Genomic DNA, 26,043 nt, shown 5'->3' on the forward strand with positions numbered 1-26,043 from the left:
GCGTGATGGGGTAGGGCCTCTGCCATCTGAGAGTTAAAGTGTCAGGGTCTGTATGTCAGAATATGTCTCACCTTAGGTAAAACAGAATAAACTTATTTTTTTAAAGCCATGCAATTTCTTCCCAAGCCAAGACTCACATTATTTAGAGTTACCTGCTACTTGAGGACGACCTGTGTCCCGGCAGCCACTCAGCCTTGTGGAGAAGGCACATCTTCCTCAAATGAAGAGGCAGGGGCTGGGGGAAGCAGGCTGACTGCTTGGGGGTGTTCATAATTTCCGGAGGTGCAGTCGGTGGGGGCTGGGAGAGAGGAAGAGGAAGCCTCCGGATCCGCTGTAGCCAGGGAGCCAGGAGGCCCTATTCCCCAGGCAGGTCGCTCCCCCCAGCCCATTCCCCTTTCCTTCCTGCCCTGTCAGCTGCAGCTGAAGGAATGAGGCTGCGAGGCCTCCTCAGGGAGCCACCAGGCCTTCTGGGCCAGCGCAGCTGTCTCGGCCCCCAGCCCCAGCTCCAGCGCGTTCCCCAGGCCCCCATTAACCTGCCTCTCAGCTGCACATCTGCTAACCTGGGGCCTGAAGCGCTGTGCAGTAAAAACCCCTTCAGAACATCTGGAGTGCGGGGGGCAGGGGTGTGGGGAGGACCCCACCTGGAAGGAAGAGGAGATAGAAAGGGGGAGAGGGGAAGAGAAAGAAGAGAGGGAGAAAGAGGACTGAAGAGGGGGCAGTCGGCTGTGCACCCGACAGGGAAGCTGAGAGAATGGAAGCAGCAAAGTGGCTTCCTGAGTCTGTGGTTTGCTGAGGTGGGGTGAATCTTCAGAGGGTGGTAAAGGGACACCCCAGGGCCCCCCAAGTCATCAGAGGGCACCATTCAAGTCATCTTGCTCCTTTGATTGGAAACCACCCTCAAGCCCCTGACCAGCTGGGGCAAATCTTTGGAGTTACACCTGGGGTCCGTAGTCCCTGTTCTCCACTCTAAGCCGCGTGTCCCCTTTCTTCCCCCTTGATCGCCACACTCATCCCCTTTACCTCCAAGCCTTGGCTGAAGCCATTTCTGAGGCCAGGATGCTGTTCTCTTCCTTTCTGCCAAGGCGCCTCTCCACTGTCTATATCCGTGCACCCCTCTCCTCCTCCACGAAGTCCCTTTAGAATGAGCATCTGACTCTGGGCACACGGTGAACACAGAATACTAACATTAGTCATCTTCAATCTTCATAACTTTTCTTTGTGTCTTAGCCTTGGTTTTTCCACCTGTAAAGTGGGCACAGCAATAGGCTATATGGGATGAAGCCAAACACACCTGGAGACGAAAGGCCCAGTGGGCACAGGATTGCTCTGTATCTCAGCCAGCACCACCTAAGCCAAATGCCCTAGTGGACCTGGAGCCTTCCAGCACCAGCGTCCTGCTGCCAAAGGAAGGGAGAACTTGATCAGAATTCAGGTTGAGCGGGAGAGCCACAGTGTGGCACAGTCAATAGTACCCTTTAGGTATCATCTAGAGATCTGGTTTCAGACCTCAGGGGTTGGGACACTAATGTGGAAAGCTCTGAGAAAGGGGCCATCCCAGCTCAGGATGGGCACCCTTCCTGGCTTCCCCCTGCCCCTAGTAAGACCTGACAAGCATTCTGGATCTGATTATGCCTGAGTTGCTTCAAGGTGTGAAAGAAAGAAGGAGAAAGGAAAGTGAGCCTTGGAGCATTTGCTAGGTATGAGCACTGCACAAGGCTGGGGCAAGGGCATCGCACACCGCCCCAGGCCTCAGCATATCCAGAGACGGGCATGCTCAAGCTCTGGCCTAGTCTGCGGCTCTAGAATGGGACAACCCAGGGAATGCTGCCTTGTGTCAGGTGAAAGGGTGCTGTGTGATGTCAAGGACTTTCTTTAAAAGGCAGCTCTGTCCTTTTCTAGATAAAGAATCATAGACAAATGCCTAAACATTCCAAGCCTCAGTTTTGCAATCTGTAAAATGGAGTAATATGTTCTTTTGGAGATTCGTGACATGATGTACAGAAAGACAGAGCACCATGCTAGGCACGCTCTAACTACATAGTAAGTGTTCCCACCATTAATGCTACCACTCCCTGACTGCTTTGCACAGTGCCATCCTTCCCACTACCCACAGGCCACAGGTGGGGCAATGTGGGCAGCTCAGAGAAACACTCACCATGAGGAGCTAGATCAGGATAGACAGACGGTAGGGGCTGGGACTGTGGTCCTTCTTCCCTTGCCAGACTTTACTGCAAAATTAGATTTTCCAGAGGTGAGCAAAGCTGTACCCTCCAAGCCCTGGGCCGGTGCTTCTGGGTGTCAGTCACCTCTGCAGGGTGTGTGAGGATCGCGACTTCCATTGCTTTTTTGTTCTGTGGATCTGTGTTGAGAATCTGCACTGAGATGCCTGCCTTCCGTGAGTTGATCACCAAATGAGCAGTTCAAGACACTTCACAGCAGTCCTGTGAGAAGGGAGCCTGTGCACAGGACAGGTCTCGAGCGTGGTGGGACAGGGCAGAGGGGGCGTTTGCGGGGCAGTAGCTACGTGCCAGGTGCTGTGCCAGGTCGTCAAAGTGGAGAAGAGTGGAACTGATGGAGATGAAAAGACAGCTTTTGTTAGGAGCAGAAGAATCTGGGCAAAGTGTGAAGGCAGCATATTGGGGGCAGAGAGGGAGGGAAACTGGATCTAGAGAATTGGTCGGGTGCAGGCCTAGCTTTCAGTGCCTCTGAGATAGCTGTCTGCAGAGAGGTTTGGCCCTACAAAGGCCAGCTGAGGGCAGTCTCATAGGCACTGGAGCCACTGCAGGATTCCCATGTACACAGATGTGTCCGAGAGGGCACAGTGGGCCAGCTGTCTGCAGTGGACCTCAGAGCCTCTGTTGGGGGCCATGGGTGAGGCGGGTCAGGAGCCCATGGCTGGAGAGGCCTTGGACCACAGCAACGGCCCTTGAGTCAGAGCAGGGGGCGTGGCCTTGAGATTCCAGTGCCAGGACCTGGGGACAGGTTGAGTAGGAGATCCAGGGAAAGGGGGCACGCAGAGAGAGTGAGATGTGGCGCAATTGAGTCCCTTTCCCCTGCACACCCCAAACCTGTCCTCCCAGTGCCCATCCCTGGCCAGGCTGCAGGCTCCGCAGAGCTCCTCCCTGACCCCCTCGTCTCTAAAAGTCCAGGACTTAATTATATGCTGACGCACTTTGTTTTTAAAAAACATGTTTATTTTTGTTCTGACTCATTGTAGAAAATTTAGAAAATACAAAAAATAAAAAGAAGAAAATAAAAGTCATCCACAACCTTACCACCCAGGCACAGTGCTTGCTAACATTTCTGTGTAGTCCTCTGAACACACACACGCTCGCAAACACATGTGCTTCCTGTGTGGGACATTCTAATGCATTATGTTGAGTCTGGTTTTACGGCTTCTTCAAAATTATACTAATATAGCTTTAATCACACTAATATATAACTAAATTGAAATATTTTTAAAAATTATGATATAACTTGCATAACAAAGTTTCCTCATTTTATTTGGTGTTTTTTTGAGACAGGGTCTTGTTATGTAGTGCAGGCTGGCCTTGAACTCACGGCAATCCTGCTGCCTCAGCCGCCTGAGTGCTGGGATTACAGGCAGTTTCCTCATTTTAATGTATGCCATTCAGTGGTTGTTAGTATATTTACAAAGTTCTATAACCATTACCACTATCTAATTCTTGAGCATGTTCATCAACCTCAAAAGAAAATCTTTATCCGATAGCAACCATTCCCCATCTCCCTTTCCCTTGCCTCCTGAAAGCCACTATTCTACCTCCTGTCTCTCTGAATTTGTCTGCTCTGGACATTTTGTATAGATGACACTATACAATAGATAGTCTTGCATATGGCTTCTTTGGCCCAGCATAATAGTTTCAAGTTTCATCGATGTTTTGTTAGCATGTGTCAGAACTTCATTCTTTTTTACAGCTGAATAACATTCCATTATATGAATAAACCATATTGATTTAAGTATATATCAGTTGATGGACATTGGGGTTGTTCGCACTTTTTAATACTGTTTCATTTCTTTCTATAATGTAATACAGTTTTCAGAGTATAGTTTTTGCATTTTTGTGTTACATTAATTCCCAGGTAGTTTTTTTTTCTCATTGATGCTATTACAATGGAATTATTTTCTTACTTTACTTTTTGGGTTGCTCATTGCAAGTGTCTAGAAATACAACTGACTTTTGGTATATTGAGCTTGCATTCTCAACTTTGTTGAACCTACCTAGTTCTAACAGTTTCTTTATAGACTTTAGGTATTTTAGTATTTCATACGGAAAGTCCTTGTGCATCTTTCTTTTTCTCACCTATTTACTTTATGACATGAACTTTTGTTTTATTTCTTGAAAGTGCCCCAACTCCCTGCCAAAAATGTGCCCTTAGTTGAAATTACATTGCCTATAAATTGAATTTTAAAGGCCTTACATACTTAGAAAATTTAGTCTTCTCCCACGGGATTTATTATTTCTCTTAATTTAAAGCATCTTTTATATATCTAAGTAATTCTTTTGTACTTTTAGCTTTTTCACTAAAGATTCATATATTTCTTGTTACAATTATTTCTTGGTGTTCACTAGGTTTTGTTGTTTATGAGCTTGTGTTTTGGGTAGCTGACACTGAGGTGAAGGGGTGTTTTCATCATTGTCTCTTCTGCTTTTTATTGCAACTTAGGAAAATATTTTGAGCCGTTGTACTCATTTGTTTTCTGTTGCTATCATGAAATACTTGAAGCTGGGTAATTTGTAAAGGAAAGGAGTTTATTTAACTCAAAGTTCTGGAGGTCCGGAATGGTGCACAGTGCTGGCATCTGCTGTAGCCACATCACAGCATGGCAGTTAGCATCATGGCAGGAGTGCGTCAAGAGAGAGCACGTGGGGAGACAGGAAGGAAGAGAGATGCAGAGGTCAGGCTCTCGTAGGAACTAACCATGATCCACAAGAACTACATTACTCCTTCCCAGTGGTTGTGCTATTGGTGACCTAGTTATCTTCCGCTGGGACTGACCTCTTAAAACTTCTGCCATCTTTCAACACTGCCACACTGGGCACTCAGCTTCCAGCACATGAACCTAAGGAGGACACACTCACCCATTCCCAGACTATAGCAAGTATCCACATTCACTTCATATTGGTCACTTTATTAAAGTTTTTTAGTAATCTTAAGGGTTTTATCATTGGGTCTTACAGGTATGGTCATAGGATTTATTGATATCTAATATTGCTGGTAAATAATTACTATACCTCTCATTTATTTTTCTATTTTATACATTAGAATTTTCAGAAGAAGGATTATTAGCAATTATGATAATGAACATATTTATCTTGTTCTAGATTTTAATAGGAATATTCCTAGTACTTTCTCGTAATGGATAATGCTAGAAACCCTTAACCTAGTCTATATTTTTGAGAAAGTATGCCTCTATTTTGATATTCCAAGTCTTTTGAAAAGTTAGGATTATTGGATGTTTCTGAGCAGCTTTTCTACATATATTAATCTAACATATTAATCTATATATCTATATTGAACCCATTATACTATAGCCATCATAGTATTCTTGAAATGGGCCCATACTGGTGGTGATAAATTATTCTTATTGAATTCCAGTGCCAGTATTATACTCACAATATTTATATATGCCTAGGTAAATACTCATAACTTGTTTTTGGTGCTTTCTTGGATAGTGTTTGTCGTTAGGCTAAACTGAGTTAGCTAAGTATTATTCTGGCCTTTTCTGTCCCTGCAACAATTTATAAAGCATGAAGAGTATTTCTCACTTGAAAGTCTGGGAGAATGTACAGATAAATGCCTGGTCCCAGAACTTTTGTTTGGGAAGAAAATTCTTTGATAACGTTTCTAATTTATTCTTTAGTGTTGAGTCTCATCTGGTTTTCTATTTCTTGGTCAGTTAGGGCATTGTGTTTTCCTGAAAATTATCTATTTTATCAAAATCTTTTCAGTCCGTGTGAATACACTGAATATGTTTTGAGGAAATGGAATATTCTGGAAAAACACAAATTATAGTCTTTGTCTCATTTTCACCATCACTTTCCTCTTTAATGTTTTATTGATATTTCCACTGGCCTCCCTCGCCCCCTCCCTTTCTTCTCCTTCTCTTTCCTTGGTACTGACTCTCAAATTTGAGCCATCATGTTGTCTCCAACCTCTGGTAACTGTCTCCTCAAGTCAGAGTGAACACAAGTTCACTTTGTACAGATGCCTGAAAGCTCTCTCCAGGCAGCAAGCTAGGGCAATTATAGGGCTCCTTTTACTTGTTTCTCTTCTTCCAGGATCACTGCCCAATGCATCCTGTTGTCCACTGTCTGAAAGCTTTTCCAGTTGTTTGAGACAGGAGAGGAGGCCCTGTTCCCGCTGCTCCATCCTGCCTGGAAGTGGGAGTCAAGAAGTCCTCATTCTTGAGTACTTTGTTTTAATGATCTCTCTTAATGATCTGTTCTACATCTTTGAGGACTTTTTTTTTTCTTGAGCCAAGAACAATATAAGGCTACTATATTTTCTGACCCCTTACATGGTTAAGAATATCTTTTTGTGGACTCACAAATAATTGTCCAACTAAGTACATGTACAATTCTTGGATCACAATATATTTCTCGGAATCCTCTAGGTAAAGTTCCCTTCTTCCTCTGGCATGAAGGGTGCCAGAACATTCTGAGTCAGCCTTATTGTTTTGTTTCTTGAAGGATGGCATTTCTTTTTCATGAAGACTGATGAGATTGTTTTTCTCTACCCTTATAGTTGAAAACTGTGTCTAAGAATGACTCTTTTTATTCAGTGTGCTTAGAATACAATAGACTTTTTAAATCTATAATATTTTTCAGCTTCAGTGTTTTTCGTTAACTGTGATCATGGGCTTCTGCTGCATTCATTGTGGGTTTAATCCGCAGGAATACCTACAGTTCTTAAGTTCAACTTCAGTTCTCCTTCCCATTAGTCTCATCTTCATTTTCATAACTTTCATCTCTTTGTCCTTTTATTCTCACTTCAAGGAAAACTCTCATGTTTGTCTTACCCATTGCTGATTTTTTGTGTTCTATTCTTTATCACTTACAATGTGAATCTGAATGCTGCTCTTTCAACTTTCCTTTCCTAGCAAGCTTCCCATATTCGGCCTCACTCCATTTGTGTTTCCATTTGTCTTTGAAAATGTACCTTTATTTTTTCTCATTTTATGCTTTTGTTCTTCTAAGCCTTTTTTTTCATGAAGTTTTGTTCCTACTTCATAGAGACCACGATTATTCATACCTTACTGAGGATGCCAGATAACTTCTACTCCCCCTTCCCCCTTATTCTAGTAGTGAATAATTTTCAGAGCTCTGACCTTCTGGGTTGCAGGATGCTATCACCTCTTCTTTGTACTTTTAAAATTTAAGAAAATATTGTTGCTTTTTATTTCTCTCCTTATCTTTAGAATATTTTTATTGTTAATTGTAGTTAAATATATAACATTTATCATCTTAATTATTTTAAGTGTATAGTTCAAGTGGTATTAAGTAGAGTGGCATCATTGGGCAACCCATCACCATCAATCACCCATAGAGCTTTTTTTAGCCATACAAAACTAAAATTCTGTACCTGTTTGACAGTAACTCTCCGTGTCTGCCTGACAACTTCCATTCTATTGTTTCTATAATTTTTACTCTGGATACTTCATGTAAAGTGATGTCTACTGTATAATGTATAATACAAAATACAGTTTAAATAAGAATTTATTTCAGAATAAGACACATTGTCATTAATCTCTCTCAAAATACTCCTCCTTGCTTGGAACACACTTAACCCATCGTTCTCACCACTTTCTGCAGCAGTTCTGCAAGTCCTCCTTCATAAATGTCTTTTCATGGCTGCCTCAGTGGTTCAAAATGTCTATGGCAATTTCTGTCAAACAACAACTCCATGGTGTGCCCTTATCCATCTTATTCACTGGATTTGGCACTGTGCAACTTCTGGCTTTTCCCCAAAGTCAAAATGATCGTAAAAGGTAAAAGTTTTGAGTTGATTCAGGACATTGAGGCAGTCACAGCAGTGCAGCTAAGGACACTCAGGAAAGAGTGTGTTTGAAGTGAGGGAGAGTAATTGGGAGGGATTGATGGCAGTGTGTCTTTTACTATAGTAAAGTATTTTTAAAAGGCACTCACCATATTTTGCTCACATCTCATATTTACCCTTTGGTGACTGGCTTATTTCCTTTAGCATAATGTTCTCAGGGTTCATCCATGTTGTAGCATGGGCCAGAGTTTCTGTCTGTGTTAAGGCTGAATAATAGTCCATTGTACATATAGACACATTTGTTTCCACCCATTCATCCCCTGATGGACCCTGGGTGGCTTCCACCTGTTGGCCCTTGTGAATGATGCTGCTGTGAATACGAGTGTACAAATACCTCTTTGAGTCCCTGCTTTTTCTCCTTATCTTTGAATAGAAAAAGTCTTATCTAGATGCAGCATTTGTCACAATAGGGATGATGTGAATTTCCCATGGTTTTATGCTCTCTCTCCTCCCAGGTCTAGTTCAATCACCTTCTCAGATATACAGCCAGAAGACAGGTTGGTAAGTACAATTCTCAGGCCTACTCTTCAAAGCAGAGCAGATATTCATCTGGTGTAGCTTTGGTGTCCTGGAATGGAATAGTATCCCTTACCCAATAATGGGTTATCTGATCTCCCCACCAAAGTCTGTATGAAAGTCTACACCAACGGCTAGGTACCCTATCCAAACATTAGAATCACCAAAGGAAATTGTAAATGATACTCAGCGGAGACTGCACCCTGAACTAAAGGACTCTGAATTTCTGGGGTTTGTCCCAAGTATCATAGTTTGAGAAATCTCCTTGGGTGATGCTACTGTGGAGCCCTCATAGAGAACCAGTGCTTTACCCGATAAGGCCACGAAGGCTGTCATCTCTCTGCCGCTGTACAGCTCTGGCCTGGAGAGATCTCATCTTCCAGAATGAAGTTGCCACTTCCAGACCCTCCCCTCCTTTTCCTACCACGTTATTTTCAGGGAGCTGAAATCTCTGAGTGAATATAGAAATCTGGGTTGTGGTGGTGGTGGACAGTACACCGGCTTCCTCATCATTTAGCCTAGTGTGATGTCTATAATCCCAGCATTGTGGGACACTGAGCTAAGAGGATTGAAAGTTCAAGCCCAGGGGCTGGGGATTTAGCTCAGTGGCATGGCGCCTGCCTGGCAAGCACGAGGTCATGAGTTCGATTCCTGATACCAGAAAAAAAAAACAAAAACAAAAACATGACAGTTCAAGCCCAGACTGGGCAACATAGCAACTTAGTGAGATCTTGTTGCAAAATAAAAATTTTTAAAAAGGGTTGGGGTTCAGCACTTGGGAGGCTGAGGTAGGAGGATCCTTGCAAGTTCGAGACTAGCCTGGGCTACAAAGTGAGCTCAAAGCCATCCTGAACTGCATAGCAAGACCCTGTCTTAAAAAACTTTTCCACTTCTCACACTGGCTCACAGGGAGCCTAGGAGCTCTTGGGCATAAGGGAGGAGAAAACAGATTGTGGGTGATACCAGAACCCTGTGTTAGGAAAGCCAGAGTTAATATGTACTTTCTCCTTTCTTTTTCTCCCCCTTCTCCCAAGGCACCTTTAGAAGCATTAATATGTGGCTTGGTTTCCTTGATGGCTATTACTATAGGGTCTGATATAGTGTCTTTAAAGCACTAGAATGTCATTTATATTGTAATATCATTGCCCCTGCATGGAGACATACATTGGGAAAATCCCTGTCTGCCTCTTCCTTTACCGACCACAACTGCCTTTGCCAAGGGCGACCATCCAGGCCCCAGGTAATCACAGCACCCAGCTCCCAAACATACCTCAGACGGCAAGGAAGGCCCCCAGGGACCAGCCAGATGTCTGAAGTGCAACAGATGGAGGATGAGGGGCAGATGAGATGGCTTTTGTTAGTCCCCACCTCCAGAATTCCGGGATTGTCACCCACAAAGCTGGCCTTCTGCCCAGATCTGTAGGTCTGTATCTTCATGAGAAGCTCATAAAGCCTACACAGTCTCTGCCTGCCTCCCTCCCCGAGGGTGCATAATTATTTTTATATATTGCTGCTGAAGAGAACACAAGGAATGGCTCGCAGGAATGCTCAGGTATCGTCCTTTGATGTGCACAAAGGAAGCAGCTCCTCTGCCCCCCGGGGCTCTTGCACTCCCATCAATCCTCCTGACAGATGAGGGGAAGAGTGGCTTGGGCATTAGCGTGGCCCAGAGAACAAGTTGGAATTGCCTTCATTTTAATATCCCACTTTTGATCTATGGGAAGGCTGACAGTGAGCGGGGGAAGGATCTTTTTAGGTGGCATAAATCAGAATTGATGAGATCGCTCTCCTCCAGCAAACAGAGACCTTCCCCTGTGTCAGGAGAAGGAGAGGAAAGGGATGCTCTAGCCCTAAGCTGTCCTTCTCCCTCCATCAGGAGTGGAATGCAAAGGTTATTTCAAGGCTCCTTCCATCTCCACCCCACCCCAGTGCACCCCTGCAGGGAAGCCTGCATCCTCACTTCAAGCTTCTGGTGGCTCAGTTGACCCCTTTGGTCCCTGTGCTCCCTGCCACCATGGGATCTATCCCTCAAGAGTTCTGAGGCTCAGGCTCCCGGGAGTTTTAGATTCTGGACTCTTTAGGACTTTGATTTGTTCTCGGTGATGGCCTGGTGATAGCTTCTGGATGCCGAGTCACAGCTGAAGCCCATGGGATGGGCCCCAAGTGTTGGTTCCTGCTGAGGAATGGCTCTTGGAGCCCAAGCTCTTCCCAGGACTCAACCAGTGACCTGAAGAGAATCTCTAAGGGCTATCACTATGGCACTGTCTACAGGCAAAGCCTGACACCTTCTCTTCCCTAGAGGACAGGGAAAGAAGAAGGGAGCAGTATGCTCAAAGAGCGGTGGACTCAAGGCCCACAGCCTTCTTTGGCTCTGCCTTCTCCTTTATGATGGTGGCCAAGTCATTTGGTCCTTCAGGATTCCTAGTGGAGTGAGGTCCCTTTCAGCCCTCATTTCTACAGCTGTGGTCTCTTTTCAGCAAGTATTTCTCTAAATCGTTCTGGAAGTGCTCATAACTTTTTTTTTTTCAGTGCTTGGGATGGAACCTAGGGGATTGTGCATGCTATGCAAATACTCTACCACTATTTTTAGTATTCTACTCTATTTTTTTGTCAATAAAAACCACAAACTGAATATCCACCATGGGCAAGTTTTAGAGAAAGACGTGACAATCCCATGTTACCAGGTTTCCCCCCAATCTAATGCAGGAGAAAAATCAACTGAAATGGGCACTAGGGTAAAGTCAGTCCAAGGTCCAAAGTTGACCTTTGCCTTCCTTCACCTTCACCAACGTCATTCCCAGCTCCTTGTCTCTCTGGAGCAGAGCTCCTACGTTCCCAGGCTGTCTCATTTTCAGGAAAAAAAAAGCTGCTCTTCACAAAAAGCTACTGAATGATATTTGCCAGATTTTTTAAAAAACAATAACAGGCAACTTCCATACTCTAAAAAAGAGTATTGTTCACATGGTAGGATCTTAATCATCATAAGATGCTTGTGGGGCACGGAGTGGAATTGACTACCTAAACTGCTGGTGGCATTGTATCCGTATAAGACGGCCTGTTCAACAAGGCCCCTGTCTTAGGGACACAGGGGCATAGTGCAGAAGAATTTGTCCCAGAAAAGCATCAACTGCTAGGAAGGTAGAGCCACAAGGGCCTCTTAGCTAGCCCCATCCTCTGCAGGTGGAGAAACTAAGCCCAGAGAGACAAAAGAGGAGGGCTGGAGGTCACAGGGCAGATACAAGGCCCTTGCCAGCCTCTACCACCTGCCCCTCAGAGTTGTCTTCCTCAGTCTCAGACTTCCCCTTCCCTGCAAGCACAAGGTCAGATTTATCAAACCTCCAAGGACCAGCACGTTCTCTCCCCTTGTCCATCTCACCCAGCCCTCATTCTCCACCCCACCCGGCACCCTCTGCTCCTGACACACACACGCGCCTGGTGGCTTTTCCTCTTCCGTGCTGGGCTTTGGTCAGCGCCTCTCTGCCAGAGAAAATTCAGTTATCCCTCAAGGCTCAGCGCAAAACTTTACCTCTGCTGGGAAGCTTGTCCTCCTTTCTGTGGTCTGATGGTTTCTAACGGTTTGCACCATTCCTTCTCTCTCTCCCCACCCTCCCTCTCCTCGGCTTTCCCCTCCCCTCCCTTTTCCTCTCCCTGTCCTCTTTCTCTCTTTCTCTTCCTCTCTCTCTTTGTTGTTTATGTGCTCATCTTCATGAATAAACTGAGTTCCTCAACAGCAGGGACCCAATCTCATTTATCTCTATATCCCTGATGTCTTGTGTGGAACCCAGGTAATTTCTCAGAGCTGTATGGCAGCCACTAGCTGCGTGTGAAGTGAAATGCCCAAATTTGCTTCCTTACTAATATCAGCCACATGTGAAGTACTTACTGGCCACTGTACCTACTGGCTCCTGTGTTGGACAGCACCTTCCAGCCATCCTGGAGAGCTCCACTGGGCAGTGCTGTCTCAGCAGGGAGAGTGGAGGAGGGGTCCCCAGCTGCCAGGCTCTGAGGATACTGGTGCCTGGCATAGAGGACGTGCTGGGAAGGGAGCTGCCTGGACCGGGGTGAAGCGCCATCCTGTGGGTTCTAGACTTGCTTCTCTTTCTAGAACAGATGTACTTCCCAGAGCCTGTTTGGGGCACAGCTCTAGAGCGTGAGCTCTGCTGGGCCTGCTCTCTTTAGCTCTGGTGCTGTAGTCCTGATGATGGGAAGCCTAACTTGCATGGTGGCCCCTTGGAAATACAGAAGAGCCCTCTGGGAAGGGTTACCCAGCTCCAAGAAGTTTCTATACGCTTTATCAGAGTATGTGTAGCTATGCTTTTAAATCTGAGGCTTTGGAGTCAGACTGTACTTTGCCTCCCTGAACATCCTGAGACTACTACAGATCCTAGTTCCCAGGTCTGGAGTAAAGATTGAATATGTGAATGTGTATAAAATGCTCAGAGGCCCTGGCAGTCAGCTAGTTCTCACTGAATGTTAGCTGTTATATGGTTTCATTAAATAAGAAAGTATATAATGTAAGAGCTTCTGTGGAGAGGAACTGTGTGTTATGCAAATTTGAGCCTCAGAACTAAATACGCTGCTGGGATAATAGTAGGATTACTGTGTTGAATCCATCCATCAGTACCGTCTGTAATGAGGGACATTTTGGGGAACCGAAAGGCAGTATGGGAGGTACCTGGGGGACTGGAAGTGAGGTGCAAGCCTTCATGAAACCCCAGAGGGGCCTCAGTGAAGGCAGGCAGCTGTCTCTACAAGGGGTCTTGGGAGTGGTCAGGATGTGCAAAGGTACGTGGGTTCCTGTACCTCAATGGCCGAGTCCAGTTGGACAAGCCCTCTTGCCAACAGGACCAGGGCATGGCCATGGGCAGGGAGCACCCCCACCTCTGTGTTCTCCGTGCAGAGGCGGCCAGTGCTCATGGGAGCGGGGCCCTGCTGCCCAGGGAGGCCTGGGGCTCTCCTCAGCACGCTGCAGGTGCCAGCCTGCTCCCTGCTGGAACCTTTGCCTTCCCTGGCAGGTTCCTAACTGGGCTGTTTGTCCCTCCAGGCAATCAACGGCTCCCACGTGGAATATTTTCCCCACACAATAACCATTTCCATAGTGGCTGCTTTTATTTTTTAACTTTTAATACCTCTGCCTTTCACCCTCCTCTCTCTGCCCACACCAGAACCTGAGATGTCCCCCATTTTCTCACTTTTCTCCTTTCTTCATATGCTACACTAAGTCAGTCTGTGCCTACACCGTGCTTGGGGTGGGGCTTCCAGATAAAAGCTCAGCCCCGGGTTTGGCCCAGAGCAGACAGTCAAAACCGTGTGTCAGATGAACAGTCCCTGTCCTCAAGTCCTCTCTCCCTCCCCCTCACAGTCACAGTCCGGAACTGACACGAAGAGGCCTGGCCCACCACTTTGGGGGAGTTGTGACCTTGGGAGCAGGGGTGACTTGCGGGTGGGAAGCCTGTGCCTCTGCTCAGGGTCCTGACCTCCGAAGGGCCTTGAGCCTGGGTTAGTGCTGCCCTTGACATCATGAAGTTCTTCAGGAGTTTTGAACAGAAGCTTTGCGTTTTCATTTTGTATTGTACCCTGCGCATTATGCAGCCCATCTTACTCGGGAGGTCTGACTGGTGAGCAGCTTCGAGGAGAGGGGGCCATCCACACTGGGCAGGAAGCAGGACAGAGGAGCTGAGTTTGGCTGCTGGATGCCTGCTGTCCAGGGGAGTCCCTGCCTCTGAACTTTCAGCCTCCAAAATGGAACACTGCCCTCTTTTCTCTCTCTGCAAAAACCTGATGGGCTGAGCGGGAGAGACATCAAGTCCTAGGGTTGGCTGGAGAAACTTTCCCTGGATGAAGGGGCCGCATCATAGGAGGAGCCCTGAAGCATGAGCTCCCCTAGATGTGTCCCAGCCCTGTGGGGCCTCCTTTATCATAAATTCTGGTCTTCAACCTCTCTGCTCCCGAGGACTCCATCCTATAATTGCTGTGACCTCTCCCATCATATGTCTCAGATCTGGAGGAGAACCCAATAGATGGCTGACCTGAGTGCAACAGGACACCTGCCCTCTTTTCCTGCTGGCCTCTGTATGATCAGAAAGCAGGTGCTATGTGGCAGACACTAAATTTGGAGCTTTACATGCATGATCCCTTTTAAATGAATACCTGGCGATAGCCATGGGTCACCTAGTGGTCCACTATGAACCCCAGATCTGTTCCTTATGTTTTATATTTGGTTAAAATCTGGTAGGACATTGGATGGATTAGAGAAAGTTTATATTAGATCCACCTAATCCTTTATGAGCTGCAAGAACCCCTAGTTTCCAAATGGAAATGTTTTCCCTGGAGGTGTATCTCCTTGTTCTCCAGCACTTTAGGGGAGCCAGGCTTGGAGAGAGGAAAGAAGCCCTGAGTTAGAGCCTTGGCCAAGCCACTCGCTTTGTGCAATCTCTTGACCTCAGCAGGCTCCTTCAGGCTCTCTGATGTGATTGTGAGTTCACACTATTGCCCTTCTGAGTTACTGCCAGTGGGTGATTTCCTGCTGCCTCATTTGTAGCTATTCTGTTACATCTCACTCCCTGTTAGGTCCTCATCCCACTTTAGTCAAGTGGAACCCCTATGTCCCCAGCTCCTTTGGACATCCTAAGGCCAGATGACTTTCACATCACCCACCCCTTGAGTTGTGGAGAGAAAAACCCCCACACTCATTCTGACCCTTCCTGTCTCGGCCTCAGTCCTGGGCTGGGGGGAGCATGAGGAACAGTTCAACCCTAGAGAGGTTAAGCTGTTTCCCCAGAGTCCTGGCAAGCCCAAACTGGCCTGTGAGGGCCCTGCTAATCTGCCTTATTACCGCAGGTAAGAATTATAATCAGAAAGCACTCAAGGGGCCCAGGCCCACGTGGGAGAAAGAGAAGAGCTGTTGATTTTATTCCAGAGTTTAATTGGTATAATTGCTCTCTTCCTCCTGCAAACCTAAGTTAGGATCGCCTCTCCCACTTGCCAAAGGAGCTGCTCAGAAAGGTCTGGAGTCCCACATGGTGGATACTATTGGCTGTCCAGAGGCTCCTTTAGTTCCCTCTACCTCTAGATGGCAGGGGAGCCTAGGACCCACCAACCTCAAAAGACTGGGGACCCCAGGGAGCCTGACCCCTGGCTCAAGGGGGCTGGGGTGTCTTCAGTGAGTGTCCATCCTCTCAGAAGCCAGGAGGGGAAAGAACAGGTGAGAGTTTTCTGTAGTCAAGGTGCTGAGCCTTTGGAGTCTCCCAAGACTCAAAGGATCCTGAGAGGGGCAGACAATGTCCAAGAAGAGGGAAGGAAGCAGAAGTCAGTATCGCTCCTTCCCTTCTCCTGCCGCCCCTACCATTCTGCCCTGGGTTCCTCGGGAATCCACCTCGATGGAGGTGTTTTATCCTCACCACCAAAACCACCAGGACCTGCAATTGCTGGGTGCCTAGTTCATCCCTGAGGTCAGTAGACCCCCAGACCAACACTGTCTTTTGTGGGACCCACTTGTGAGTGTATAGTGCATGTGCCAGCATGCATAAGGAAGAATTCCCACACATTCACAAGGAAGAATCAACTTTCCAAATGCCTCCTGAGCTCACAGAATAAAAGATTGTTTCCCCTTGCCCTGCCCTGCCCCATTTCCTGCCTGCCTTCTAGCTCTCTCTCCCGCTGTACATCCACAGAGCCATCTGCTTGGTTCATCCCAGTCTCTGCCCTGCTTCCCAGGCCTCCTGCAGTTTCTCATCCCTTTGATCCAACTGTGCTTTGGGGAAGTACATGTACTTTGGTGTCGGAGAACCTGGTGCAGCTCTTTAGCTTACTAATTGCATGACCTTGGGCACCTTAATTGCTATGTAAAATGGGCCTACTCAGAGACAATGCCTGGCATCCTGGAGGACACAGGTCACCTACTTGTATCTGGCACTATATCTATCTGTCATATGACACATGCTCAATAAATGGAAACAATCACTATTCCTGGAGTCATGCAGGTATAGAGTTTCTGCTGGTCCAGGGCTTCAGGGAAGGCAGCATCGCCCTTCTTGCAGCTTCATGGTTTTGTGAATTTACCCACTGAGTAGGCAGTTGTAGAGGACAAGGCACCCATATCCAGGGGGTTGCTGGACCTTATCAATTCGACCTTGTAAGGATGTCTGGAATCTGCACCCCTTTCTCGTCCATACTACCCCAGTTCCTACTTCTTGTTATTCCTGCTTCTCCTTGTCTATGCTTCACCTCCCCTTAAGAAGACCATCATAAAAGCAACTTTTATGGGGTCCTAAACAAGACTCAGGGAAACCTGGGAACAAGATGCTACCCACACTGAGAACGATCAGGATCAGGAGAACACTTTGGGCATCTGCTGAGAATGGAGAGGCGAGCCCTTGAGGTGATAGGAGGGGCTCTTCCACCTTCCTGATATGCCTGGCCAGGCTATCATTTCAGAGCTTGAAGGTAAGGGATTCAGAAAATATTCATATACTCATTTGTTCAAAATGTAGTAAGTGTCACTTGTCCACTCTGCATTGTGCTAGGTGCTAGGAATTCAGAACTGAACATAGAGTGTGCTGTTGTCATTAGCATAGCCTGGAGAATGAAGTAGAGTCCTTGTCTTCTGGAGTAATTGATGATCAAACCTAAGAACAAGCCTCTTCTGGCCAGCTGAGCATTAACTTCAGGAGGAAATGACATTAAGTCCTCCTCTCTTGTCTAGTTATGATTATTAGAACAGAATGTGAGAGGTTCTGGAAGACCACGCTCCATGCTTTAACACACAAATGTGCTTATGAATCAATGAGTCAGCTGCAAATCAGATTAAAAATCCATGTTCTGATTTAGTAAGTCTGGAGTAGGACCTAAGATTCTGTATTTCTAATAAGCTCCCAGGGGAAGCTTAGGCCCATGTACCTGTTGTGAAGCTAAGAAAGACCAAGAGGAAGATCTGACAGGTCCACTGTTGTTCCTAATGTCATGGTTCAGGGTGGGATGATGGGGCCAGAATGCCCTAGGCCTCCTCAAAGGGGTGGTCAGGCAGGTATGTAAATGCCAGAGACTGTTGATTGGGGTGGAGGTGAGGTACTCTGGGAGCATTACAGCTTGGTGTGGAAATCAGAGAGGCATATAAACAGTGCCTTTGTAGAGTGTGCCAGTGGTGTGGTATAGTGGTTATGGATGCTGGTATAATGGTTTGGAGCTGGAATATCTGGGTTTGATCCCAGCTCTACTACTCACTACATGTTTGTCCTTGGGCAAGTTACTTAACTTCTCTGTACCTCATTTTTCTCATTTGCAAAATGTCAACCTCACAGATTATAAAAACAAATGACTTGATCTGTGGATCTCTCTTAGAACATAGAAAGTGAATGCTCAGGAAATCACTCACCATGAGCTCTGCTCCACCAAGGTAGGGCTCAGGCAGGGCAGCTCTGCACTCTGAGGGTCTGGTGATTCAAATGCTAAGGGAATGGAGCTTTTTCGAGGAGACACCACACCTGTGGCTGGCTGAGCTATGTGATGTCAGGCCAGGAAGTGTCTTGACTTCCTGTGTGAATGGTTGTCATTTTCCAGGCTCAGTTTTCTGGATAGGCAGGAGACAGGAGCAAGAGGATATCCTGTCCATAGTTTCTGGCTGGCAGGAGCCCAGGCACACTGAAAATGGGGCTGAGGTGAGGGGGGATTTGGTGTGTAGGAAAATAGCAGGAAAAGGGCACAACTTATGGGATGTCAAAAAGACTCCCAGAATCTCCAGATAATTTTGCCATGCCAAGGAGCCTGCTGGGCCAGTACTGTACGTCCTACGTCAAGAGCCAAAGGTATCACCCCTAGGGGATTTGGGGGACTGGACACTATGTTGGTTAAATTCACTTTTCAAGTTTCTAGAGAAAATGGTACGGCTATTGCCGTCCCTTTCAGCAGCTATCTCTTTGCTAATCTTCTGCCTCCAGTGTCACCTTTATCCCAGTAACTGTTGGTCTTCTGGTTGGTAGGGTCTTTCTAAAACAGAAGCCTAGTCATGTCCTTCCTTCGCTTAAAACCCCTCAGTGGCTCCAGATTTCCTGTAACGTGGCATCGCTTACAAAACCCTGCAAATTTTGCTTCACACTTGTCTCTTACTCTTTCTCTCATTCTGCCTTCTGGAAGCCCTACCTGCCAGTTTAAGGTTCCCCACAATGCTGCATTCACTGTTTCCCCCATGGGGTTCCCTGCTTCTTCCCCTTACTGATCCTTCTTGGCCACCAGATCTCCATGTAAGTATCACTTTCTCCTGGAGGCTTTCCCCTGAACCAGGTGCCATAGTACTGTTCTGTGACTACAGTCTGGCTTTTGCACTGGACTTAAGCTCCAGGAGGAAGAGGAAGGATGCTGTCTTCTTAGCAACTGGCATTTCTCCAACACTGCCTCTGGGGCAGAGCTGTTATGAGAGCTTTCTGTCTGAATGTCTCCTCCTTAAGATTCCAGGGGTTATGGGACCTTAGGGCCTTTGTGGATGAGGGCTGAAGTTTGAATGCCTGTATGGGAGAACCACGGATCAGGGCTAAGACTCCTCCAAGATGGTGAAATCCAGGAATAGTTCCATGAATTGGTCACAGATCGGCTTATCTGGACCTTACAGGGCCCGGTTGGTAGGGTGATAGGTTTTCAGCCTAAGTCCCAGACAAAGAGGCAAAGACAGTAGCATATTGATAAAAGACATCACTGCTGGCACAAATCTGCAAAAGCCTAAGATGAGCAGTCTCTTTGTTTTTCTGGTCTACCAAGATCTTCTAAGGCTCACGTCAGAAGCCTTTGTGTTACCCAAGTATCTCTTGTGCACAGATGGGAACACCCACCATCTGTTTACTTATTCTAAGAAACAGCAAATCAAGGGTTTCAACCATGGTATGCTGAGACCTCCCACAAAACATTAACTCAGGAAGGAGCCCCAGGACTTTAGCAGAAGCCTCACAGAACTTCAGAGCTCTTGATGGAACAAGAAACAGGTAGTTCTAGGAGTGAATGACAGAGAATGGCTTACATCCTTGGGGAGTCATTTTTCTTTGGTTAGGTCCAGAGGGAGGCACTTTCCCTCTCCCAATGCAGGGAACACCTCTATTATATGGCCTTGAATGGACAGGGTTGGGAAAAATAATGTCATACTCAGAGCAGAGGAGCTATGACACAGATTTAGAGGCCTAGGAGTTTAGGGGAAATACTCATTATCCACAAATAGGCTGTGGGTTCAACCTTGGATCTGAGAGGAAGAGTGAAGCCAAATGACATCACATAAACGTCATAAATAGAAATGTGCAGCATCAAGTACCAAGAATTGTGGGCAAGGCCTGGTGTGGTGATGCATGCCTATAATCCCAGCACTCAGCAGGCTGAGGCAGGAGGGTTGCTGAGGTTCAAGGTCAGCCTGGGCTACAAAGTGAGTTCAAGGCCAGCCTGAACTGCATAGTGAAGCCCTGTCTCAAAAAGACAAAAAAGGTGCCACAGGTATAGCTCAGTGGCGCAGTACCTGTATGGCAAGCATGAGGTCCTGAGTTTGATTCTAGGTACAAAAAAAAAAAAAGACAAAAACAATTATGGGCAGAAGGCTCAAGTGGCATAGCACTTGCTCAGCATGCATGAGGTTTCAGCTTCCATCCCCAGCGCTGCCAACAAAAACAAAAAAGTAGGTTGGAATGGAAGCTAAATATGGGGACTTCAACAGGTAGCATAGATGATAAATGGTGGCCAAGTCACAACCATAGTCCCAGGGTACTGCAGCGGTCATGTTGGGGGAGTGGCTGACCCAGCCCAGCCCCAGAACTTGATCTGCATCGTGCCCTGGATTGACCCCTCTCCATCCTCTCTTCCACCAGGCGCCTAGATGCCAACCTCATCTCCCTGGTCCCGGAGAGGAGCTTTGAGGGGCTGTCCTCCCTCCGCCACCTCTGGCTGGACGACAATGCACTCACCGAGATCCCTGTCAGGGCCCTCAACAACCTTCCTGCCCTGCAGGCCATGACCCTGGCCCTCAACCGCATCAGCCACATCCCTGACTTCGCCTTCCAGAACCTCACCAGCCTTGTGGTATTGTGAGTGCCTCCCTAGCCCCATCCTGGCTGGTCCTGCTGGGAGCTGCGCACCTTCTCCAGTTGGATCAGAAGCCCGGCTGGCTTTGCTCCTCTCTGCATGCTGCTGAATCTTCTAGTCTCAGTTTCTCCTTTGTAGAAGGATGAGGATGAAGGTCCTCCGCTGACTCCCGTAGGACTATCATGAAGCCAGATGACCTCAGATCTGTAGAAGTATTCTGAGGGTCACCAAAGGGCCAGAATGTTATAAGCAAAAAGCTGGAAGTAAGCTATTATTTTCTCACTAGGCAACTAGAATAACCATATCATGCTAATTAAAATATAAATCAAGAATTTCTTAAATAATTTCCACCATATTTGACAGTCAAATGATACACTCATATGCCTTGGCACAGGGATAGGATAAATTTGCCTTGTCTCCCAGGCCTAGAGAAGCAGAGAAAAGCCATCACCTGTAATTAGACAGCAAAGCCTCGTCAGGATAATTACTTGGGAGAGAGCATCCCTGGCAGGAATTGGGGACTGGGGTTAACTCTGCCTACCCAGTGGGAACTTTACAGTGCAAATTAGCTCCCAGCTAATTGCTATGAATGATTGGTAAGTTCATAGGGTAATTACTAAGGGCTTGGAGGTCATGTGTAATTGCTTTGGGTTTCACACTAATTGCTGCAGGAACATGGCTGAGGAACATGTGTGTTAGTGACTCTGCTAAATGAGAACATTGCTTCCCCTGTTCGTGGGAATCTGCCGCGGTTTTCCAAGCCAGGGAACAGACAGTGCTTAGTTCCATTTGAGAGATGAAAAGGCAGGCACCAATTTGTTTGTCTAATTCTCTGTCCTGGGAGAGCGGGCAACCAAGACGAATATCCTCATAGAGCACATTTGTCTATCAGGACATTGTTGTGGGAGTCAGCAAGCTACCTGTAGAAGGTCAAAGGAACAAGGTGGTTCATTTTAGCCTTGGGGATGTCCCTGTGATGTCATGAGGGAATGGGGTCAGTTCTCCATGAGGGACAAGACTGGATAAGTGAGAACTTCATGATGGGTCCCAGACATATGGGCAGGAACAGCACTTAGAGAGCCCTACATGAGCACTGGAGGTCACAGGATGGAGCAGAGCTACTGCCCTTGCCCTTGATGTGTTTATAGTCTAGCGGAAATAGCAGAGCAAAAATGGTGGATGTTCTCTCAGGATGTTGTATAACTTACAGGAACATAGCCAAGTGAAAGGAAAGCTTCACGGTACCACAGGAGTGGTAGGGAAGCTGAGGCAACAAAAAGCCAGGCCAGTGAAGAGCCTTTATGGGCAGGTGGAGCTGTGGCTGGGCCTGAAAAGATGGTGCAGTTAGACAAGCACGGAGAATGAAAGCATTAAAGGCCCTGGAGGGGAAGCCAGGGCAATTTGCTTGCCAGCATAGGCCATTCAACCGGAGCCGAGGGCCCCGGGCAGTGATGGGAGAAGAGACCAGCAAGGCAGGGTTCATAGCGTCAGGGGAGAGTTTTGCTTTTGTCTTCAGGGTTGAAAGTTTTCAAGCAGAGTGGAAAGGAGGTCTTTCAAGAAGATTACTGTGAAGGGTGGATGGGAAGAAGGAGAGACCAGAGACGGGAAGATCAGTTCAAAGTCTCCTTATGTGTCAAAGCTCAGTTTAGGGAGGCAGCAGAAAGGATGGACAGGAAGGCATGACTGTGAGGGGTATTTGGAAGGAAGAATTAATCTGAGTTAGAGGTTTTCGGAGGGTGGAAGACCAAGGAGAAAGGGAACCATGGGAGATTTAAAGGTGTGGTTGAGAGGCAGGGGCCTGGCCTGACAGCGGGCACATCAGATATCTGGGAGGCATAGGTTTCCCTAAGGATGGACAAGGGACTAAGGAAAAAGGAAAAAACAAAACACACTGGTACAAGAGCAAAGCTGAAGCAGAACTAGGCTGTTTGCACAGCCTAAAACATCATCCTAGAAACATCACCCCTTTGTTCTTCACTCATGGCATGGAGAAGGGGCCTTTGAAAGGGAGAGGAGCCTGGGGACACTGTCTGGGATGTGGGAGAGCTTGTTAGGAAGGCCCTGGAGGCAGAGAGGGAAGACAGGACATAACAGGAAGCAAGAAGGAAGCTTGGCGAGAGCCCAGGGGTAGACCGAGGCCTATCCTGAGCTATGAGCAGATAAGCCTGGTGGAAGAGCTTCTTTCTTCTTGGACTCCATGTTCTCATCAGAGACCTGCATGAAGAACTCTCTGATGTGTGTGGAACTCTTTCCCACCGCGGCTGTGGCACTGATGGGGTCACTAGGCGGTACTGCACTGACAGCTGTGGTGTCCTATGTGCAATTATGTCTCTGTTTTGGACTAAAGCCCTATAACCTCCCCATGCTGGGCTACTGCAGGTGCCCAGGACACCAGGGCTGACTGAGGGGTTTGTAGGAGGGACTTGGAGGCCTGGCACTGGATGTCTGAATGCTCAGATGGTCTGGACCAGAAGTGATGGGGGACAGCAAGGAGGTGGAAAGTGAAGACAAGAGTTCAACAGAAAATGGGATGAGTTGGGACAAAGATGTGAAGGAAATGGGGAAAGTAAAAACCCCTTGGTAAAGGGAGAATGTTTTACAAGGGACTGTGTTTTCCCTCCTGTTTATCGGAAGCCCCTCAGAGGGAGGGGTCTTCCCCGATAGAGCAGGTAGGGATGGGAAAGACAGCCAGAGCTTTAAACCCCAACACTCACAAGACTCCCATCCCTCCTATATATGCTGGAGGAGCTTCACCTAGTGCCTCTATATCCGAGAAACCTCTTGGAGGCCTGTCTGTGTTGTATCCCTTGTAAGTGATTTCTTTTTTCTTCCTGAAGATGTTTTTACATTCTTGAATTTTAATAGCAAAACTCTAGTATGTCACAGTGTAGAATATTCTGCATCCAATTTTCCTGGAATAATGATGTGGAATAATGTATGCTTTTGAGCTGCAGATTCTGTTCTTTCTTTCTCCCAAAGAATTCTTTTGTATTGTCTCTGACTATATCTTCAGTCTTATTTTTTGAATCTCTCCCTCAGAGACATCAATTACTCCCCTGTTCAACCACCTTTGTGTCTTTCACGCTGATCAGCTACTAACTGTTTTCTTTTGTCTCATTCTGCTACGTTCACTGCGATCATCTCAACTTCTCTTGCTGAAATCAGGTCAACTTTCTCCAGTGTCTACCTTCCTCCTTGTTTTAAATGTGTTGACTGGTTTTTAAATAATGCCCTTTTCGGCCTCAGTTTGTTTTCTTAATCTACAAATTCATTTTTCTTACATTTAAAAAGCTTTGTCTTTGAAATCATGTTGGATTGCTTTGTAGCAGAAGGCACTTCTGGTCAATTTCTGCCTGCTCCTCATTCATAAGTTCTGTTTTCCTCTAGGCTTGGAACTTTGCCTATCTGTCGCATCCTCCCTTCATTTCCCTCTGCTGTCCTGTTGTATATTTTCACAATTTCCCTGAGATCTCTTTTCTCTGGCTGTGCTTGGGGAGCCCTGTGTCCTTGTACTTGCTGCACCGCCTTCGGGCTTCTCTGGATCTCCCCTCCACGCTGCAGTGTGTGGGCTAAGTACCGAGGGTGACTCAGGTTCCGTCTGCCTTTCTGTACCCTGCTGGGATGGAGGCAGGAGGGGTGCTCTGAGGCGATGCCCAGTCTTCATTAGGCTACCTGCACTCTGCTCCCTCTCCCAGATGTATTAAATGGGTGCATTTGCTCCCTCTGCCCATGAAGGCCCTCGGCTTCAAGCCATTCCTCTGTTCACGGAGGAGCCTTTATTTCACTATTTCACCTGCTCCTATTGGGAACCAGAAGTAGACAGGAAAAATAAGTATTCCTACGTATTACTACTTTGGATTTGGGGGGCTTAAAGGAGAACGCTCAATTTTGTTTTCCCACAAGTTCATTTTCTGGGGGAAGAAGGCTGATGAGGTCCAGAATGTTTTCCTGGCCACCAATTTTTGCAGTGTACTTGTAGTAAGCTGTGTACGTTTCAGGGGACTTTGTGACTATGTGTGATATTTGGGTCTGGTTCTGCTGTTTTTCTATTAGGAATTGGAAGAAGAAAATCCTGTCCCTTATTTTCAGTTAGTATTTATCTCAGACATCTCTTCCAAATGGATCTCATTCCCCTCCCACACCTGCCCCGGCCAAGCCCTTCCCCAGCTGCTGTGCTCCTTCCCAGCTCCCCACCTCCGTGCATACTCTTCCCTCTGCCTAGGGGGCCCCTCTCTCTGCTTGTGCAGCTCACCGACCCCTCAAGGCCCTGCTCTAGATCACGACCTCCGTGAAGCTTTCTTTGGTTCTTCTGGCTGCACCCTTCTCCCTGTTCTCTGAGCTTGTCCACAGATTTCTTCATTTGTTACAGAAAGCTTAGCCTTTAATTACATGTTGTCTGCAGTGGTTTGCTGTTGGCTTCCTAAGTATGTCTGGCCACTGAGTCAGGCCGGCTGGGTCCTAGGGCTCAGAGCCATGAAAAAAGCCTCAGACATCATGGAAGAGCCTGTGACATCAGTCTGCTGCCTAGTGCTTGCTTTTGCCTTGGCCTGGGCTCTCCTCTCCCTTTTTTAATAGGAAGTCAAAATCTGCAGCCTGTGGGTAATGTAGCCCTGGTAGTGTTGGCTTCACAGGTCTGACTTGGACACTCTGTTTGTCCCTAGGGACAAAGGATTAGACCGCCGGTGTCATTCTGTCCATGTTTCTGCCTTCGCTTTGCTACTCGCATGCCACTATGTGCTCTCGTCTGCCTTGGGTCCTGATGCAGTGGAACTCATTCTGTCTCTCCTTCCCACTCAGGCATCTGCATAACAACCACATCCAGCATCTGGGGACCCACAGCTTCGAGGGGCTGCGCAATCTGGAGACACTGTGAGTGTGTGTGTGTCGGCGGGGCGGGGGGGAGTCTTGCTCAAAGTAGGCCTGCCTGGCAATGAGACCCCAAATCCTGGAGTGGATATGGGTGTGGGAAGGGCCAGCAGGACTAGGAGGCTAGGACCAGACCCCAGGTGTGCTCCCTTGTATGCTCCTCCCTGGTACCTTCCTTAGAATGTCACTTGGGATGGATCCTTCCTCCTTCGGGTGGGTGGGCAGAAGTGTCCTGTGGGCCTTCAGAGTGGTCCAGACTGTGGAAATCTAGGATCCCTGCCAACAAAGACCACCAAAAAAGGCATAGAAAGGAGAAGCTGGAGGAATTAGAATATTAAGCCTGAGGGCTAGAAGGCGCGGGGGTGGGGCTGGGGCTGACTTGATGGCAGCTTTGACGTCTGTTTAAGGGTGGCTGCTGACAGAAGGGAGAGTAATATCACAGAGTAATGTCAGTATTGTTTGCCAACTGATCTAACTAGCTAAATGATTAATGGGGAGATGGACCACTCAGTGCTCCAGCCTAACTATAAAAAG

At 47.1% G+C, this 26,043-nt stretch overlaps 1 protein-coding gene across 1 annotated transcript in view; it reads left to right on the top strand.

The window, feature by feature from the left end:
• Lgr6 (leucine-rich repeat containing G protein-coupled receptor 6) overlaps positions 1-26,043 on the top strand; it is a gene marked incomplete in the record, with an annotated part of 106,680 nt that overhangs the window by 48,767 nt on the left and 31,870 nt on the right. Inside the window, 2 exon segments of the mRNA XM_013522356.1 lie at positions 20,430-20,645; positions 25,441-25,512. Of these exon segments, the coding sequence (XP_013377810.1) occupies positions 20,430-20,645; positions 25,441-25,512 (288 nt within the window).

Source organism: Chinchilla lanigera, unplaced genomic scaffold (genome assembly GCF_000276665.1).
Source record: "Chinchilla lanigera isolate Chin_1 unplaced genomic scaffold, ChiLan1.0 scaffold00005, whole genome shotgun sequence".
NCBI lineage: Eukaryota > Metazoa > Chordata > Mammalia > Rodentia > Chinchillidae > Chinchilla > Chinchilla lanigera.